This window comes from Dendropsophus ebraccatus, chromosome 9 (genome assembly GCF_027789765.1).
Source record: "Dendropsophus ebraccatus isolate aDenEbr1 chromosome 9, aDenEbr1.pat, whole genome shotgun sequence".
In the NCBI taxonomy this organism is placed as follows: Eukaryota; Metazoa; Chordata; class Amphibia; order Anura; family Hylidae; genus Dendropsophus; species Dendropsophus ebraccatus.
Window position 1 is genome coordinate 83,781,714 of NC_091462.1, and position 19,911 is coordinate 83,801,624.

General features: G+C 41.3%; 1 protein-coding gene across 6 annotated transcripts in view; it reads right to left on the reverse strand.

Annotated features, from left to right (window-relative positions):
• The window catches only part of CLEC16A (C-type lectin domain containing 16A), a 179,354-nt gene that overhangs the window by 17,008 nt on the left and 142,435 nt on the right, over window positions 1-19,911 (reverse strand). For 4 of the 6 annotated variants that reach the window (XM_069983732.1, XM_069983731.1, XM_069983734.1 and 1 more), the window contains one exon: window positions 6,084-6,239. In XM_069983732.1, the coding sequence (XP_069839833.1) occupies window positions 6,084-6,239 (156 nt within the window). Of the gene's footprint in view, window positions 1-454; window positions 555-6,083; window positions 6,240-19,911 lie in introns of all 6 variants that reach the window. The other 2 variants (XM_069983736.1, XM_069983735.1) reach the window with 2 other exon arrangements.

Genomic DNA, 19,911 nt, shown 5'->3' on the forward strand with positions numbered 1-19,911 from the left:
TCATTTTATTATGATTTTTACATTGCCCAGTGCAGTTGACACTTTTTCCTGCAGCTTGTGTCAGTTTTGCTGTGTAGATCAGGAAAGGATCAGCAAAAGGTGAAGATATGATTACAACTCTGTACAACTAGAGGTCTAAATGAGGCCCGATATCAACACTTAGGGGGCACTGGTGTGTGCACGGAAGATGTGCTACAGACCAGAACAGGGCGCTCCTGGTATCATGATTTATGATGATGCCGGGAGCTCCGAAACTGTTTAAATCTTTGTGCTACTGTACTGACACTGCTGGATGGCACCAAGTCATGAATCAAGAGACGTTTTAAAAGATAACTAAATTATAATAAATTTGACTAAAGACGGCACCTCCAGGGGACCATTATGTTCACTGGAAATAGCAATGGATATGCTTCATGGAATGGGCTGAAGGTATGCTAGAGTTTATAAGACTCACTGAGGCAGGTGCAGTTCAAGGGCCTAAACCCAGTGTCCTCCGTGACTGTCTGCCTCCGATAGACTAAAGACTCGCCGTCTTCCTTTCCTGCCAGATCTTACTAGAGGGAAACACAGTGACAGGTCATAAGAGGATTTAACAGTGGAACATAGGAGAGCACACAAAGGAGTGAACACAGGTTAAGAGACACATGGAGCAGTGGCATTCACATAGACAATGAAGCAAGTGCACGCGAGATATCGGGACAGAGGCCGAAAAGCTTAGAGGTTAATTATATTAATAAGACTTTTAGTTCTTACCTTTTTACCACAGGAACTTATAGCTCCCTATCAATCTGTTCAGTTAAATAACGCTTACCTATGACCCTAATTATTGCACCCTATCATACCCTTATTTGTTGCAAAGAATACTGCAGACATAGTGGTGGAAATGTACAAAACTGGTGGAGAAAGTAGAGGGATTAGCCAACTTACTGATTATTATTTATACAGTATAGTGAACTCAATACAGTATGCAGTAAGCTCCTTTGCTCCCTCTAGTTGTGGCTGAAGGTAGCTAACATATGCCTTTATATCAATGAGTCTGTCAGATGTAATTCACTTTCCAAACTGCTGACACTGTTACATAGATATAAGGACAAGGAGATACATGGTACCTTTCATATATCTGTCTGTGCTTTCAGGATGTAGAAAAATGCTTTTATTCTTTGATACAGGGAGTCAAAAATGCTTTTTCAAGCTCTGTATATGCGGCAAGCTAGGATTCCTCCTCTCTCCCACTTGGAAGCAGAGCAGGTGTTCTAGCTTGCTGCACTTCAGGAGCTCAGGAAAGCCTCTTTGACTCTTCAGTCTATACAATAAAAGCATTTTTTACATTCTGGAAGCACAGACTGATATAAAAAGGTATCAAGTGTCTCCCAGACCTAACACTATCTTACAGTGTCAGCAGTTTGGAATGTGAATTACAACTGACAGATTCTCTTTAAAGGGAACCTGTCACTATGCAGTTTATCTCCTGCCACCATGTCAAAGAACAAGAGGATATGAGCACATTGACATATATACAGTAGTTTTATATCACTAAAAAATCACTATAATTTCTCTATGCCTAGGATTCCAGTGGACAGGCAATGTTTGACAGCCTTTCTTATACAGCCAGTCACTTTTATAAAAAAAAACAACTTTTTATATGTTAACAGGCATAAAGAGAAAAGTCTAACAGCATCCATAAATGTCATCAAGCATGTCAAAAGTTATCACAGCTGGTCTCACTAATTCCGTCAATGTAGCCTCATGAACTTACATTGTCGGTATTATCCGATCAGGAGATACAGCCAGGGAGTGGATTGCGCTACTTCCATGCTCCCTCCCCAGCTATATCTTCTGATCAGAGCGGGTCTCGGCAGTGAGACCCGCTGCAATCAATAACTTTCCATATGTCCGAACTGATGACGTATCAAAAGTTATTTTTAATGACAGGTACCCTTTACGAGACAGCAGTCAGACACGGATTTGGACTGCCCACAGGACTCCTAAGCATAGAAAGAAAGGTATTAAAATAATAACGCACCATCATTACCATAACAAATAAGAAAATATATTAAATGTATGCTAAAATATATATTCATTCCAAACCTTTCCTTTGTCTGGAAGTCAGGAGAACAAGGATGTAAAAGTGTAAACTTTAGCTCAGTAGCAGAATCGGTGACCGAAGGTCCTGGGACTATAAAAAGTTCATTGGGATAAAGTGTTATTATTGTTGGAACGATGGCACTCGCAGCTGAATGCAAGGAAGGAAGCCTGTGTGTTCATTGCAGTTTAATATTTATGTTTAATATAAGAAATTAGGTTGGGTAACCATAGCATAGTGTATGTCACCAGGCTGAAAGTATACTCATTCACACTGGTCCTTGTCTTATAGGAAACTGGAACCTCGATTTGCAGCCACACAAAAATGCATAACTCTTTGAGGAGTATGTGTTCCTGTTTCCCCCAATTCACCAAATATAGTCTAAGGGTAGACTTACACCTTTTAGCGCTTTTCATATCTGTATTGGGTCTGTATCTTGCCATTGGTAGCTGTTGCATTTTTTGTGTGCTTGCAAGTTCAGCCATAGCAACGTGCTCCTGCCCAGTGTGAATGATGCTGTAGGAGAGTTGACCAAATTAGTCTTTTTGCCTGTGTCACACCTTTGTTCGTCTTCAATCATGAATGGATCCATCCATATTAGATAAACGGTTAAAGAGGTTATCCAGCGCTACAAAAACATGGCCACTTTTCCCCCTCTTGTCTCCAATTAAGGTGCGGTTTGCAATTAAGCTCCGTTTACTTCAATGGAACTGAGTTTCAAAACCTGCACCCAAACTGGAGACAAGAGAGGGGGAAAAGTGGCCATGTTTTTGTAGCACTGGATAAGCTCTTTAAGCACAAACTATTATCAAAAAGGAGAAGAGAAACGCTATTGAGGTAGAGGGTAAAACCCTAGTGTAAAACGATTGGTGTTCGTTTGCAGACAAGCTGTCTAATATGGCCCTTACTCTACAACATTTTACTGGCAGATCAGACTGCATAAGAAAAAGGATAAAAAAAAATATGTTTTATTTGGACCAGTGGTGTCTGAAGTTACTTCTAAAGTTCGTTTATGGGTCCAGACACACAGCCGCAGGGAAGTGGCAATTTGAAGTTCTGGCATCATGGTATAAATGTTACCTAAATGTGCTGTAAGTTCACATACAAAGCTTACAATGCACTGCGTAGTATAAGGGACAACATAATTAGTGATGAGCAAACATGTTCGTAAATGTTTGTACAAACATGACGCTAAGTGTTTGTGTTCGAATAGTTATAACAATAATTTTACAAACATATTTGAATTTGCGAATGTACGCCACTGCGTAATTTACACTTTGCGCCTAATAATCTGTACGCATGTGCGTAACTCTAGACCAAAACGTACGCAATCTGTATGCAACTGCTCAATTTACACTTTGCACCTAATAATCTGTACCCATGTGTGTAGACTGAAACGTATGCTTCTACTGTATGTTCAGTATTTGTATGTGAAGGTTTGGCGAACACGAACCGTTAATTTTTTTTTTTTTTTTTTTAATGTTTGTGTTCGGGATCCTAACCGAACATGGGGATGTTTGCTCATCACTATACATAATGCAAAATCCATTCCGACTTCTGAAACGCATGGTCTGTAAGAACATCTTACAGAAATTAATTATTCTGAACAAGCAAAGGAATAAGACAATGCCAGAAATAATACTCGGCTATCTTAATATTGGAGTCATTTTACTGTTGCTTTTAATGTACTATTAAAAGTCTGTTAAAAGTGCATTCCCATCCACGTGGCAATTCTCATTCCAATAAGTAAATGCTTGGATTGATCTTCATGCCAGTGCTAATTGCCTGACAGAATTAATGGGGTTTGTAAAACAAAAGGGGAATGAATGGAGAAAATTCAGTCCTGAGTGCCAGGTTTAGCTAAATGAAAGAAAAGGGTTTTTATGATTATAAATCTAAATCTCATTGCTGAAAGTGGGCAAATAGTTATGTAGAAGAAAGATGGCGGGAGGAGTATCAGGCACAAGCTATGTCACACTCTAACTTCTGGGCATATGCTCTGTAAAGTATGAATTTGATGCCTAGGTCAATAAACGCTCCATTTAAGTGGAGATTACAACTACTTTTAATGAGAAGTGTGGGGACATGTAAGCTGATAAAACTGATGGGAGGCTGGGAACTGTCCATGCTTTAAAATGCATGGTGGACAATAAAATATGACTTCCGAGTGATTCGGCAGCCGAGATGTGGCCGATAAGAATGGTGGTGCGGCGGAAACCTGCCCCACTAATGCCCATCACAAACTGCAGCAAATTTTTTTTTATGAAAAATGGGGGGGGGGGGGGGGGGGAAATCAAATCAACGAACTATAGTTTTAAAGAGATCTTAAAAGATCCCCCTGACTACAATCAGACATCTGAGCACTGTGGTACAGGAAGCAAAGGTGCTTGGCCCAATCACATAATGCAACAATTACTGTAAATTAAAAAGCAAAGTGATCGATTTTTAAGCGGTTGTTCAGGGTAAGCCTAGGTTCCCACATTATGGGGTTCTGTTTAAATAATGGGACAAAGAATGTTGTGTGCAGTATGTTTTTCAACCTGTTCAGATCCTATAAGATGACAGACACAGACAGAAACCCTATGGGCCACATTAAAGACAATGGGGTCTCCCATACAGTGGAGCGTTTGGCTCCATTTACTCCTCATGAATGGAACTTGTGAAAGAGACAAAGAACGGAGATCTGAGTTACATGTACGCATCCTACTTGATATTACTATTTTTTCTAAAGCCACACAGTTTTAATGAACCATTAACTAAGATTTTTGAGGCTAGTTATAACATCTTATTAGTTCTCAATGGTAAGATGTGACTGGATGTAGTAATAATCCTCTAAATGCATTGTGTGACAATTGCAAATCTGCTAAATCGTATATATTGTGTTACACAGAAACGGAGAAGATTGTCAGCAGAAAAAGACCACTGGGTCCATATAGTCTGCCCTTTTAGTTTTTCCCTTCTTATTACCTTAGGATAGATATAGGTGTACCCTAGGCATTTTAAACAGGTGTCTTAACGATCCAGCCCATGTGCAAGGCTAAACAGGTGAGGAATAGGAGACAATCTGCCTGGAGCATTCCTAATGATGAGGAGGGCGATGAGGAGGGCGATGAGGAGGGACAGAAAGGTTGTGCCAGCCTAATGCATACACAATCTAGGCCACTCCCGTTGGGCACAGGGCTGCAAGTTTAAAAGTTGTTTTTTACGACAATAACTGCATCACCTGCCGAACGCAGGACAGATCTTGGATTAAAAGCAGCTATCCGAAGGTAAAAGTGGTTTGGGGGGGGGGGGGGGGGTCAGATTGTGGGTACAGAGTCGCTTTAAATTCCGTTATTGTAGATTTACCAACCACATCTACTGGAAGTTTGTTCCAAGCATCTACTACTCTTTCTACTTTCTACTTTCTTTCCCCCAACTAACCTCCCACTGTGTCCTCTTGTTCTTTCTGTGTATCACTAAATTCCATCCAAGTTTCCTCTAGACCAGGGGTGGACAATTTATTTTCCCATAGGGCCACATTAGAAATCGGAATGGTTTTCAAGGGCCAGACTAATATATGCTGCAGTATCATTTATCAATGATTCAGCAACACAGACACTCTGAGGCGGGCCGGTCAGGGCTAGTTAGCAGGCCAGATGTGGCCCACGAGTCGTACAATACCAAGGTCTGCTGTAGATGATGTGAGACTATTGCAATCTGTCTGTGCGGTTTTCACGAATATGACGTTCTAGAGGATACAATACCCCCCGCATCAATGTGTCCTCTTATATTGGGTACATTGCTACTTTTAGTCTTGTAATTACTTGGCGATGGAAAACATGAGATCTAATATGGCAGGACAATAAGGATAACCATATAATGATTAATAACTACCATCAGTATTCTGGCTCTAACAAACCCTATAACAAGAATTAGATGCTTATTCCATCTGAGACAGACAGACAGACGCAATGTAAATAAAATTAAAAACCATTATATTATATAAATATAATTTTACCTGATGGACTCTGAATTGTAGATGGAGTTGACGATAAACTGGCTATGACAGAATCACAAGGTCCAGTGCTTCCGCTGGAGCTGCCACTGGAAGGCGGTGACGGAGAGGATGCTGGTGATGCGCTGTGCTGGTTTATGCATTGCGCTACTGCAAAACCTGTGGAATGCAAATGGACTTACATTAATATGAGCCAACAAATTGTATGCAAATAAGGCAAAATGTACTCTAACCTTTAGAATCCAAAACTGAAACCTTAGAAATTAGCATGATTTTCTTTTACCAGAAAGCAAACACATTTTAATTCTCGGCACTATGGGCATACGGGTAAGCAGAACAGAGGAGCAAAGTGGGTGTGTAATCACCAAATTATAAAAATGTTTAAGAAAAAATTGAAAAAACAAAAAATTAAAACTAGTTAATGTGGATACATAAGAAGAGTGAAACAACAAGAATGTACTTTACTATTCTCATTATCAAAGGTTATCCCCTTATCCCCAAAACTAGCAGAGTGTTGGTGATACAATAGTGCTGAGCTCTGCACAATGCTCGGAAGCCACTAGAGTGAGTAGATGAAGAGCTGGCTTATCCATTCATTTCAGGACAATTATCCTCTGTTCTTGGGAGTAATGGGGGTCCCAGTGATAGGACCACCACTCATCCGCTAGTTACCCTCTATTCTGTTCATAAGGGATAACTTTTGATAATGAGTATACACCTTTTTTCATCTGATGATGCTGACCTGCTGTAGCTAGGAGCTTGCTTTTATTTTACAGTGCTCACTAAGTGGTATAAAAGACATGTTAACATTATACTGTCAATAGGTTTACAGTAATACTAGAATTACTTTTTTTTGCACACTAACAACACTTTAAGGGTGCTAACACACACGACTGATGCACAGCAGATCAGCAGCAGATTTGATGGTGCAGATTTGATGCTGTGTTCAGTTATTTACATCAAATCTTCTGCAAATCAGCTGTGTATCCACAGCAGAAAATTCACTGCGATATGATGTGTGTAAAGCTACTCTTAGAAAACCACTTGCTTTTGTGTGGCCATCTTGTAAGAGCCATAACAATTTGTCCTTCTATTTCTGGGACTTGCTAGGGCTTGTTTTTAGCAGGACGAGTGGTAGTTTTCATTGGCACCATTTTGGAAGGTAAGTAAACAAAAAACTTTATTCGAGTCGGTACGACTAAGTACAAATCAAACAATAAAAACACAAAACACCACTTTCATAGACCCATAACTAGGGATGGTCCGAAACTGCCGAGGTTCGGGTTCGTATGAACCCGAACGCTCTGCATCAGATTCCCGCTGTCTGCCCGCTCTGTGCAGCGGGTGGATACAGTGGGAGGACCGCCTGGAAAACTGGGATACAGCCTATGGCTATATCCCAGTTTTCCAGGCGGTCCTCCCGCTGTATCCACCCTCTCCACGGAGAGGGCAGACAGCGGGAATCATTGCCGAGAGTTCGGGTTCGTACGAACCCCTGAACCGAACTCTGTTCGGACCATCCCTACCCATAACATCTTTATTTTTCTGTCAAGGTAGCTGCGTAGTTGCTTCAATAGAACGTGTACACATTTTATTTAAATGCTTGCTCTGGGATTAGGAGTCCAGAGGGCGGTTTTATCAATGAATGACAGCCTGTACAAGACCTCCCACTGGTCTCTTAAGACTATTAGCAGCAAAAATCTAAATGAATGGATTAAGCGTCCAACTGAACCTTTTTCTACAAAACCATATAACTATGTAGAAATTCTTTAGCCCAATGCTGACAGATCAGTATGCACATTAAATGTGCCACCCTTTAAAGGCCATATTAGACAGCCTGAGCATTAATCAGCCATTGGCTGCACATCGCCTAGTACATGGGGAGATCTGTGGCAGACAGCAGATTTTTACTTTTTTTTTTACATGTCAAAAGCGAACAGTTAGCCAACAAGTGAGCTTTTGCTTCTTTATCGGCTGATCATTGGCCCTTAGTATACTGGGCGACATCTGCCTAAGCGAATAATGGGCCGTATAATAGGGGGTAATCTCATATGTGGCCACTACAGGGAAATTGTAGTACAGTATAAAATATCACCTTTTAAATACTACCGCATTCTAAGTGCTAGCGCTGCAGTGATCAACAGATTGTGATGGGTCCAGCTCCTGGCAAGTCGCTAGTTTTTACAGGTAAAGCTGAAGTCAACCAGGCATTTGTAGCTGGGCTACTCAGATGGACCCCCACCATGACACCCACATAGCCAAATAGGGCATATAGACATGGGCTGTCTTCATGAGCCAAAAGCCCAAATCAATTCATCTGATTTGGGTTACAGATAGCAACCAATCGTTGCTCAGCTTTCTTTTCTCAAAATAACCTTTTATTGGTTGCTATCTGTCTTAGACAAAATTCGGATACTTTTTTGGTCTCAGATCGATTGATAAAACTGGGTAAATATTTTTAATCACCCCAATAACAGGGCTCCCAACAGAAAAGGTTCTCTTTGTCTGTGATCTACCTACAAACATGTGTGAGTGACAGAACCTAGAAAGTTACCTAGTTTAAATTAGAATAAATAGAAGGGGTATTTATGCTTGGTGGATATGTTAGGAGGCACCATCTTATTGGAGATCAGAGATCCTTCAAGGGGATATCAAACATCATTTATTTACATAATGCTTGGGGCAAGGTAAAAAAATTTTTTAAAAAAAGGTCAAACTTACCCACCATAGTCCCCTTTATCTCCCAATCCAGTGACTTCCAGTCCCTTGCTGGTCATTGCTACTTCAGAGACCATTTTTAGCAGGACCTGCCGACTCAGCCAGTCAGTGACCGAGATGGGAAACTACTGTTGCCAGGGATTGGCTGTAAGCATATGCGGCTTCTGCATGTATGACATTGATAAGTCTGCCCCACTCTATACTGAAATATTGCATAACTTTTTATTGTGAAACCAATATGGTTTATTTACAATACACAAAGGCTTCTTTAATTCTTCTGCTTCATATTATTGCCGAACACAAAAAAAGCATGGTGATATCATGGTACCATAAAATTGCCGGACAGGAAATGCGCACACTGCCCTCTTGCTTTATTGGCACTTTCTAATGAAACTACCTTGTAAAAATACAATCAACAGACTAGAAGCATTTGCTGTTCATCAGAACTAAGTGGTTTATAGACTTTTGAAGAAGCTTTCAGCGAGATCTGTTCTAAGCAAGAAGAATTTCCCTCTAAGGATTAACAGGAAGCGGGGTTCTTTAAAGTTCATTCCAGTCCGCTAAACATTCAGCTAAACAGAGGGTGTCACGACTGGGCTTGATCCAATAATGGGTTTCCCAATAATCAAAATTATTACTCCTACCAAACATAGTGCAGTTCCATAGGGCAGCAGTGTGCAAAACTGACTGACACTCCAATAACTGGAGGGGAACACCTGTTCATGTGATCTTTACGGGCTCCCCACACTGGTCAGACTCATGTGCCAGAAAAAAGGCATGGCACCTAAACATAGATCTCACAATCACACACAAGAGAAGATCAGCACCAACCCTGACACAATGGGCGGCTCTGTATCAGGAGAAGGACAGGGTGCTTGCCACAATAGCAAAAAGTCTTTGTACATGCAGTATATACGTAGAGGCAATGAATAGGTAGCATTTACCATCCAATAAAATCTTGTAGCTTTATTATATCCAAAAAGCAACGGACAAAAGAGGTGCGGACATATTCAAGGCAGATGCTCAACAGGTAAGTGGTTACTTACCTGTTGAGCGTCTGCCTTGAATATGTCCGCATCCTTGTTTGTCCGTTGCTTTTTGGATATAATAAAGCTACAAGATTTTATTGGATGGTGAGTGCTACCTATTCATTGCCTCTATGTATATACTGCATAGATCTCACAATCCTTATAGATGGTTCTCAGTCAGACATGTTACCTAAAATTATACTTTTCTAGAAAGCAAAAGAGTTGCTCGCATCTTTTTGCCTAGACTGGACAATCCCTTCTCACCAGCACCAGTGCTGGAGCCGGGGAGGTAAGTGCATGTTATCTTTTTTCATCCTCCCCGGCACTACTGAAAAAAACCTTCCGCCCTGGACTTTTCCTTTAACGTCATCATGATTAGCTGCTAATTTCCATTTATACAGGAGGATGTGCGGCCGACTATCGATGATTTAAACGCCTGCATAAATGATGAGTCCAGCCAACAAACGACTGATTTCTTCTTTGTCCCCTGAGCGGTTAACCCTTGTTAACTGTTTTGTGAGCCAAAAACCAGGAGTGGCTATTAAACAGAAAACACATGAAAAGGTCTCATTTTTAACCCATTTTCAGTTATAGCTATGGAAAAATACATCAGAACCATACAGTATGAAAGGGGGATAAAGGTGGTGGCTCACGATTATTCAGAGCAGATGGATTTCTTAGAAAACAGGTTTTCTGCAGAATTCTGGGCAGCCCTATTTCCCCCCCCCCCTTGTCCCTAAGCAGTGGATACCTGGGGAAATACCATGCTGTGCATTAACAGACCCTCAAAGGAAATAAAACAATTATCAACAGAGAGATGAAAATAAATGTCAACGGCTCAAGAGCGTACGTGGAATGTGCGGGGAGGGGCGCGCTGTTCTGCAGAAGTAGCTGTGCCTGCAGCAAGTACGACAAGCAGGGCAGGTCTGGGATTTATTTACAGTCTTCATATTGGAACAGAATAACTTGTTCTTTTCAGCCAGTGCAAAATATGATTAACATTTTTTACATAAGCCAATTGTAGGACTGACACTGCATACAAATCTCATAATGATTCTCTTAGTAATGATTAGTGTGTTGTGCATCCAAGCAAGGCTGGCTACCTACCAGAGAAAGCCCAAGCACTTACACAATGGGCCCAAACTGCAATAGGGCCACACAGGTCAGGCAGAAGACTGCGCCAATCCCAGTGGACTTTATAGCCAATCAGATCCCTTCACTGATGAAATCAGATAGCATTCACCGGGAATCTTTCTGGTTAAGAGGTTATATACACTATAAACTGGTAGATCAGACTATGCGGCATGTGTGGAGGAGGTTTTATGCAATATACTGAACTTTTTATACTGCAGCCTTGGGTGCTACACAATGTTATTCTGAAGTGATGTGGTGCAGCCTCAAACGGGACTTTTTTTTTTTTTAACTTAGACCTAATTTATCTTTTATCACTTTGCTTTCTCATACAGCTTGAGGCTATGTTCACACTGCGTATGAGTCCGGCCGCATTTCATACGCCGCCGTACATGTGCAGCTGAAACTACGGGTGTGGGAAAAGTAGACATGCGGTCGGATGCGTACAAACCACGAACATACGCCCGTAGTACAGTTATGCTTTCCTAGCTTGTTTCAAAGCGATCTGAGGCAGGTCATTTACTTGGAAATCTTCGCCAAGCCCCGTAAACCACACAGAACCTTTTGGATCCGGCTCTGCGGCCGGAAAGATCATCCGGCCGGTACTTAAGTACCGGCCGGGATGATCCGGGCAGAGACCGGCCGTTCCATGACCCGGCCGGGGTCACGGATCGGCCGGTTGTTCAAGTTGTTTGAACATAGCCTAAGGGTTAATGTGAAGTGCAAGTCACACCAAGTATTTTTTGGTACTGCCAACATGACCATGGTGGTGTGACATTGTTCTTTGGTGCACTGTAGCCCCAAAGCCTCCCAGTGCCAATGTATACAATACACTGTACTTACTGTATGTATCACTAACTACATTGGCTGGGATGAACACAACACTGTATGCATCACCCATCTATTTTGTACAGGGATGCTGTATGCATCATCTCTCACTAGTCGCCTTCTCAGGACCAGGCACTATGCACTCTGTCCAGCTTATGTGTACAGCTATGCTATATCCCTCATCGCTCACTATTCTCTCACACTTTCCATAGACTAACAAGGAAGTGGTAAGGCATACAATATTATCTCCTGTACATGCATATGTGGCAGTGCTACTCTCTTGAAGAGGCAATCAGTGGTCACATATGTACCTTATGTAAATGAGACTCTTCAGGTTTCGGCAGAAGCATGCAATTTGTACAGTACTGCTTGCTTGTTGAAGGTATTACAAAAGTAAAATGATTGCACGTTCAGTAGAACAAGTCTGATCAAATAGAAATATTCAGAAAAAATAAAGTAAAATAAAAAAAATGCATAGTAACCACATGAAGGTTACAACAATAGTGCATGCAGTTAACGGCACCATTTTTTTTTTTACTGCACATAAGGCTGTACCCTAATAAAACAGTAGATGTGTACAAGTTCGGTATAGATAGAGAGTAAGCCCTACTCTTAAATGGGCTTATTTGCTGTACCAATATAAGTGCAAGATGGTTATGCAGGAATAAGTTCACACTGTTCCCTAGAGCGCCACAAAAAGAACGGATGAGTTCTCCATTATGCATCTTGGAAGCGCACTTGCACTTTGCTTATTTTCTAGTGGAAGATGGTGGCCTGGGCTACTGATACATGGATGCAATATGGAACGAAGGTTAGCTGGCAGAGGCAGTGTGATGCTCTGGGCAATAATCTACAATATATCCATGTCTTCCCTACAATCTTTCTCACTGCTGATGCTGCATTCAGTTACCTGTTAAACTTGCCAAACTAAAGTAAAAAGCATAAACTGCTTACAATTATGTATTTTTTAGTTTACACAGCTACCCAGAACTAGCATTTTTTTTTCTAGTTTTAAAGGTGAACATTTATGGCATACAAAATATGAATGTCTGATATATATGGGTCCAGCCTCTGAGACCCTCACCCATCTTAAGACTGAGGGTCCCCTCTAGCCTACCGGCATCAAAGGTGGCTGGGAAGACATTTGAGGCAGCTTTTTTACCCCTTTTTGTGTAACTACATTTGATGTCATTAGAAAGTTGTATTAACAGTGTAGCTCTGGACTTTCATGGTTTCCATAACTCTGAAAAACCTTTAGGAGAGAAATGTAAAAAAGCCTGATTTCAATTTCCTGATCCCCTTCAGCAGCCCACCTCATGATAGACACTGGTCCCCGAGGTGGGACCTGCATATATTGGACTTGTTTGCATATCTTGTATATACGCCATAAATGTCCAGATAATAATATACCATTAATGATGACTAAACATACATGGCTGCACATCTATGAAAGAAACAGATATTGGGGTCTTGCTGCTTTCAATAATAACTCCTCCATATCATCATGATACCACTTTACAATCCTCAAACTTTCATCTGGAATATGATGGGTTAATTGTACACGCAAGTCCATGCAGTCCTATAGAATATTTCCCACTTGAGTATCAAGTAACAGGTCAGCGGAAATTCATAGATGGAAAGATAAGAATGAAAAAGTCTGCAGTCTTTCATGGGCTGCCAAGAGCAGTAGTGTGGGTATTGGCGGGACGATTTATTAGGTCCGTGATACGTCAATTCTCTTTCATTTACACTAAGAATGAACCATAAATCCAGACTGATTACACTGTATAGACGTGAAAACACTATTCTGCAAAATTACATCTGGGTCAATGCGACATAGTCTTAGCTTATTTATAATTCTGATGAACACTGCTACTAAATCACGATCAAGCCTCATTCACATTGGTGCATTCATCCACAGTGCAGCCAACATACGTATAGCCAATACCAGAATACCTCTCTCCTCCTCCTGGCATTCAGGCTTTGTAATGAAGAAAAGTACTCACAACTAGATGAATAGGAAATATTGTACAGTAGCTGATGGGGTACGATATAACTGTGGTGAACAAGCCAACAAAATGTAATAATGTAAAGATCAACGTAAACAAGTAAACCAAGCCCTACTGCTTTGATAGAGTTTGATGGTGTTTTACACTAGTCATAAAACTTGGTCTTCCAGGGTCAGAGTCCAGAATCAGACTGTATTCTTTACTGCAGAGGGGATAAAGATGCAAGTTCCCATATTCATTATAATTAGAGATGAGTGAATCACTCATTTAATCAGCGCTCCGCACATCATGCCGCCGGCCTTTCATTGCTGCTCTGCTCCCTGCCACTCCTCCCAGGATGCTGGGAAAGGCTGGATCCAATCCTGGGAAACTTCTCCCAGTTTCCCAGGATTTGATCCAGCTTTTCCCCGGCACCTGGGGTAGAGCGGCAAGGAGCGGAGCAGTGCTGAAAGGCCGGCGGCATGATGTGCGGAGCGCTGATCAAACAAAGCCCTTTGTTTCATTAAGATGAGTGATTTGCTCATCTCTAACTATAATATATAACAACAATCTCATCTCCTTAACATGCACTTGCTTTTTCTTCTATAGGTTGAACTTGATAAACACTTCCTCAGACGTTTTCTTTTGGGTTGTCCAGCAGTCTGTCCATATTAATCAGTCAGGTGGAAATCTTTTTACATTTGCTTGTGATTTATGAACATGAGAACAAAAAGGATAGAAAAGTCTGGTAACAGTGAAACAGCCCATGGGAACTCTTATTCTGGGTGCTTCCCGCTTCCTGATTATAATTTGTATCCCATGTTTCCTTTATATAATACCACACCATAGTGGGATTGTATCCCAGCAGAGGGACTGGAAGGGGAAAACAATAAAAACTTCTCTTTTGGCAACAAAATCCAGATGAGAACTGTATGTTCCAAATAAAAACATCTGTCACAAACCATGTTACACCACAGATTGGAAAGTCTGATACCACTTGATTAGGTTTTCTCCTGTCATCATAGACTCATGCTTACCACTAGTCATTCATTCCTCTAGGAACACACAAACTTCTTGTGTAACATGGAATTCTTGATCACTATTCCCTGGACATCAGTTTGATTTTGAAGAACTAATCTGTATTCTAGATGCCGGTCTGGGCTTGGCTATATCATTACTGTAATAAGGGATAATTTTAGTAAAATTGTAGGACAGATAATGAGCACAACTGAAGGATCTGAGCATCACAGTTATTGCCAAGATTCAACTCTGTTAGAACAAATCTATGTGTAAAGCACTGACCCCAAACAAGTCAACTGGAACCAAGTCCATACAAAATACTAAGTTGCCTGAAAGTAGCAGTAATGGTGCAATTCTACAGTAAATTGTGGATGACTGTGATGCAATGGAGTGCTAAACTAAAGACCATGATCAGGACATGGAATTAGGAAACATATAGCAGAAATACATAGTAAGGCAGAGTTCACACGGAGTAAAACGATCAGAATCCCGCCAGCCTCCGTGTCATACTGGCAGTCTATGGGCCTCCAATCGACTGCCAGTAAGACACGGAGGCTGGTGCCAGTTTTGCTCTGTGTGAACTGGCCCTAAGGGTCAATTCCAAGAACCTCTAGCACTCTCCAATGTATCTAAACAGGATTGTAAAAAGCCATGTGCTTGCTGAAGAAACAAAAATATCTCAAATGAAAAAGATTTTAATCAACACAAATGTTGGTAGGAGCAGAGAGGTGAGTGTCGTCCCTTACTGCTGCCACTTAACAGAAGGTGATGTATAAACATTACATTTATTTTAATGTATTAAAAAAAAAAAAAAGTAACTCTGTGGATTACCCCTTTAAGTTGGTAGCCACTGTCCAGTACGCTATACATTTCTCTCCACTGACATCTGTCCAGGAAGGGTCAAGAGCCTTATACCTTAGAGTTGACTGAACCTGCTGGTGGCGGTGTAGAGGCCCTTTTAGCCTTATTGTGGCAGGCAGGGCCCTATTTACTTGCTGAAAAGGTTATGTCTGCCCCTCCCCAGTACTAGGAATATACATTGGTGGTCAAGTTAGAGGCAAATTGAGAGGCAAGCTTTAGGGTGCTTTCACACCTACCGTATCGCAGTAGAAAATCCGCTGCGGATCCGCAGCACATTAACTAAATGAATGAACACAGCATTAAATACGCACTGTCAAATCCGCTGCGGATCCGCAGCAGATTTGTAAGTGCGGATTTAGTGCTGTGTTCATTCATTTAGTTAAATCTGCTGCGGATCTGCAGCGGATTTTCTACTGCGATACGGTAGGTGTGAAGGCACCCTAAAGAGAATCTGTCAGGATCTACTAAAAATAAGGACATCAATTCTATTCTCTAGTAAGAATTATATACATGGCACAATAAGACCCACTAAAGAGACCCCCAAAGTGCCAAACGGGAAAGTGGAAAATAAATTATCCTCAAGTCATGTGATCTTTCTCAGAGCTGCAGACTGGCAGAGTTTATACAACACACATTGGGGAAGATTAATCAAACATGGTGTAAAGTGAAACTGGCTCAGTTGCCCCTAGCAACCAAGCAGATTCCACCTATGATCTGATTGGTTGCTAGGGGCAACTGAGCCAGTTTCACTTTACACCATGTTTGATAAATCTCCACCACTGTGTCATCATGAAATCAGTGCTCAGTTTTGCATTTAGGGGTTTGTTAAATGGTTACCCTAGTGACCCTACTAATAATAATTATACACCAATATGTTGCAATGATAGTGATGAGATCAGAGGAATTTTTATAGAGGCCAAATGGTCTTTTTTGGAATAATCTGACCTGAGTACAGTCACATAAAATATGCCATCACTTCCATTGTCAGATGATCAAGAGATACAAGGCAATCCTGGATGTGCCAGGGATGGGGACTTCTGGTATAAGCAGTTTTCTAGAATTAAATGTATTGCTTTGCAAAAAACGCCATTAGGCAGCAGGAAAGTCCTGATCTCAACCACTTTCTCCCATAAAAAGGTTTATCATCAGACACTATTGCCCTGGCCAGGAGACGCACCTGCCAGCTTACGCAGTACATTTAAAGCATACCTGCAGACACAAAAGATAAGTTGTCCTGTGTATACAGTATGTGAGGAACAGCCCCCTTTCTGGCCATAATATAATTTGAATATGGTATTTTTCACCAGTTTTTTTCCCATTTGCAGGTTCTATTTGTAATTTTTAGTTGTCCCTGAAGGGTGCCCTGCTACCCTATATATCAGTCATGTCAAACTCTGGCCCGTGGTGCCATTATTCTTTGGCCCGCCATGCTTTTCCATTGCTGTGTTAAATTTGGCTCACCTGACGTTGCAGCAGATTATAATATGGGTGGTCCGTAGAGCTGCTTGGATCACCCATACCACAATCTTGTGGCCGCAGGCAGTTTTAAGCCCGTGGCCTAGAAGTATCTCAGTAGTGCCCCAACACTGGCAATGTGGTGAAGTCATCGCGCGCATCTCCAAGCTAAGGGAGCAGTCATGTACAACTACAGTAGGGGCTGGCTTCTATTTTAGAGACTATTCTTGAGGACTGGCTTCTACATAAGAGACTGTTGGGGAGAGCTGCCTACTATATAAAAGTCTATTGGAGAGGGCTGACTACTATAAAAAAAACTATTAGGTTGGCTGGCTACTATATAAGAGACTATTTTAGGGACTGGCTTCTATAAGACACAATTGGGGAGGGCTGGCTACTATATAAGAGACTATGCGGGAGGGCTGGCTACTATAAAAGACACTATTGGGGAGAGCTGGTTTCTACATAAGAGACTATTGGGAGGCCTGGCTACTATATAAGAGACTATTGGGAGGGCTGGCTACTATATAAGACACTATTGGGGGCTGGTTACTATATGGGACACTATCGGGAGGGCTGGCTACTATGTAGGTCTCTAAGAGTAGGCCTGGCTAGTATGTGGGGCACTATTTTGGGTGGCTACTACATGGGGCACAATTATGGGATTACCTACTGCTTGAGGGATAATGGGTAACTTTCATGTCGGGAAAATTACTTTAGGATAGGCAGTGCCAGGAACACTGCATGCAATCTTCATTAAATATCATGGTTGGCCCGCGATTTTGTCCAATTTTTTTAATGTTGGCCCACTGTGTATTTGAGTTTGACACCCCTGCTATATATCTATACACAGTCTAAGAAGTAACAGCAGCATTGAGGCTATAATAGAGTACTGGGCGGTCTACGCTCTAAATCCAGTACTAGGAAGAGATCTACTACTGTTGTCCACTGCCTTTTGTTAGGGGAAATTTGTCTCTAGAAACGGACAGTAAGAAAGAACAAAGGACATTTGGGAGGGGCTTATATAGTATTATATGCACTATATAACATGACATGGGCTGTCTGCCTTCAATCTGTGGGAAGACCGCCCCCGCCCCCTCCCATTAAAGGGGTTGTCCAGCGAAAACCTTTTTCTTTCAAATCAACTGATATCAGAAAGTTATATAGATTTATAATTTACTTCTATAAAAAAAATCTCAAGGCATCCCATACTTATTAGCTACTAAATGTCCTGAAGGAATTGTTGTTTTATTTTCAGTCTGACACAGTGCTCTCTGCTAAAATCTCTGGCCAAGACAGGAACTCTGTCTTGGTTTTACATGAATCCCCATAGAAAACCTCTCCTGTTTTGAACAGTTCCTGCCTCGGCCAAAGATGTCAGCAGAGAGCACTGTGTCAGACTGAAAATAAAACAACAATTCCTGCAGGATATTCAGCAGCTGATAAGTATGGGAAGACTTGAGATATTTTTGTATAGAAATAAATTACAAATCTATATAACTTTCTGACACCAGTTGATTTGAAAGAAAACTATTTACGCTGGACAACCCCTTTAAGAGTATTCCCCCTATGAAAGGTAAATGGAAATTATTTTTTAAACAAACAGGTACAATATTCTGGTTAGGATAGAAAACTGTCAAAACATACAGGACATATGGATTTTTGGTGGCAAGACGACTTTTAAGCTATGTTCCCATACAGGAACACAGAGAAGGAAGGCGGCTACCTCATTATATAGACAGCCACCAATAATGAACAGTGGCCGCCTATGACATGTGAAACCACTATAACATATATTTTATAGAACTACATAAATAGCAATTCTGAAATATAAAGTTATTATAATAGTAGTCGTAGGAGTGACCCGCATAATGTCAATCTCCAGCTTGGACCCTTCCTGGACCCCTGTCTTGGAAGTGAAGGGCTAGCATATACTATATATTTACTGTTGTGCCAGTAAGAACTTGTTTCAAGCATACTGTGGTTCTCAGACCTAGAAACACAAGGAGCATAAATGCTGCATGTTACTATATATCGGGTGGTGCTACACTGTTACTGTAGGGATCTGTGGATTGTATGCACTATATAACTCAGTATCACTTTGCTGCACTACATTTGTGTTGGTGTGGCTCTATGGTGGCCACCATTGGGTCCTGTCACATCTCTCCTGTGCCTTTGAAAAAGTTCAGGATTCTTAGCACTGCCAACATCACAGTCTTGATAGTCAATGGAAATATGTGAACTCTCTGGGACTACAGATAATATTACAGAACAAGATGTAAACAGCTGCTGGTTGGCATGAAAGCTCCTGTTGGAATACAGATCAACGGAAGGCATGTGTGTATTACTATGAGGGCACATGGGCTGGCACAAAGAAAGGTGCATTAACTATAATGGCTTCTCCATACTGACAGGGCAAAACTTTCCTGATGGAGGCTCCATAATGGTGAAAGGTCTTGGCTGCCACCTTGGATGTACTTTCTATGTATTCACAGACCTGTGAACAGTCTCTGGCATTAAGAGAACCAGTTTTCTCCAGACACAAGTACTGTCACTTGAATAAAAAGTATCTGGTTGTGCTGCTGTGGGAGGGTAATGATGATCGTCATTTTACTGACTGAAAGTGTTTTGGCGGTCGTGGGAAAGGCTGGAGTGCTTCTTTATCGTGCCAAGTTTCAGAAGTCTTCCAAATATTTTTCACAATTAAATCTAATGGTTTTACAATAAGAATCCGTTCTGCCTTCTGCTATTGCTGGTAACACTCGTGCCTATTCAGCCTGGAGAAAATAACTGAGTAAAAAG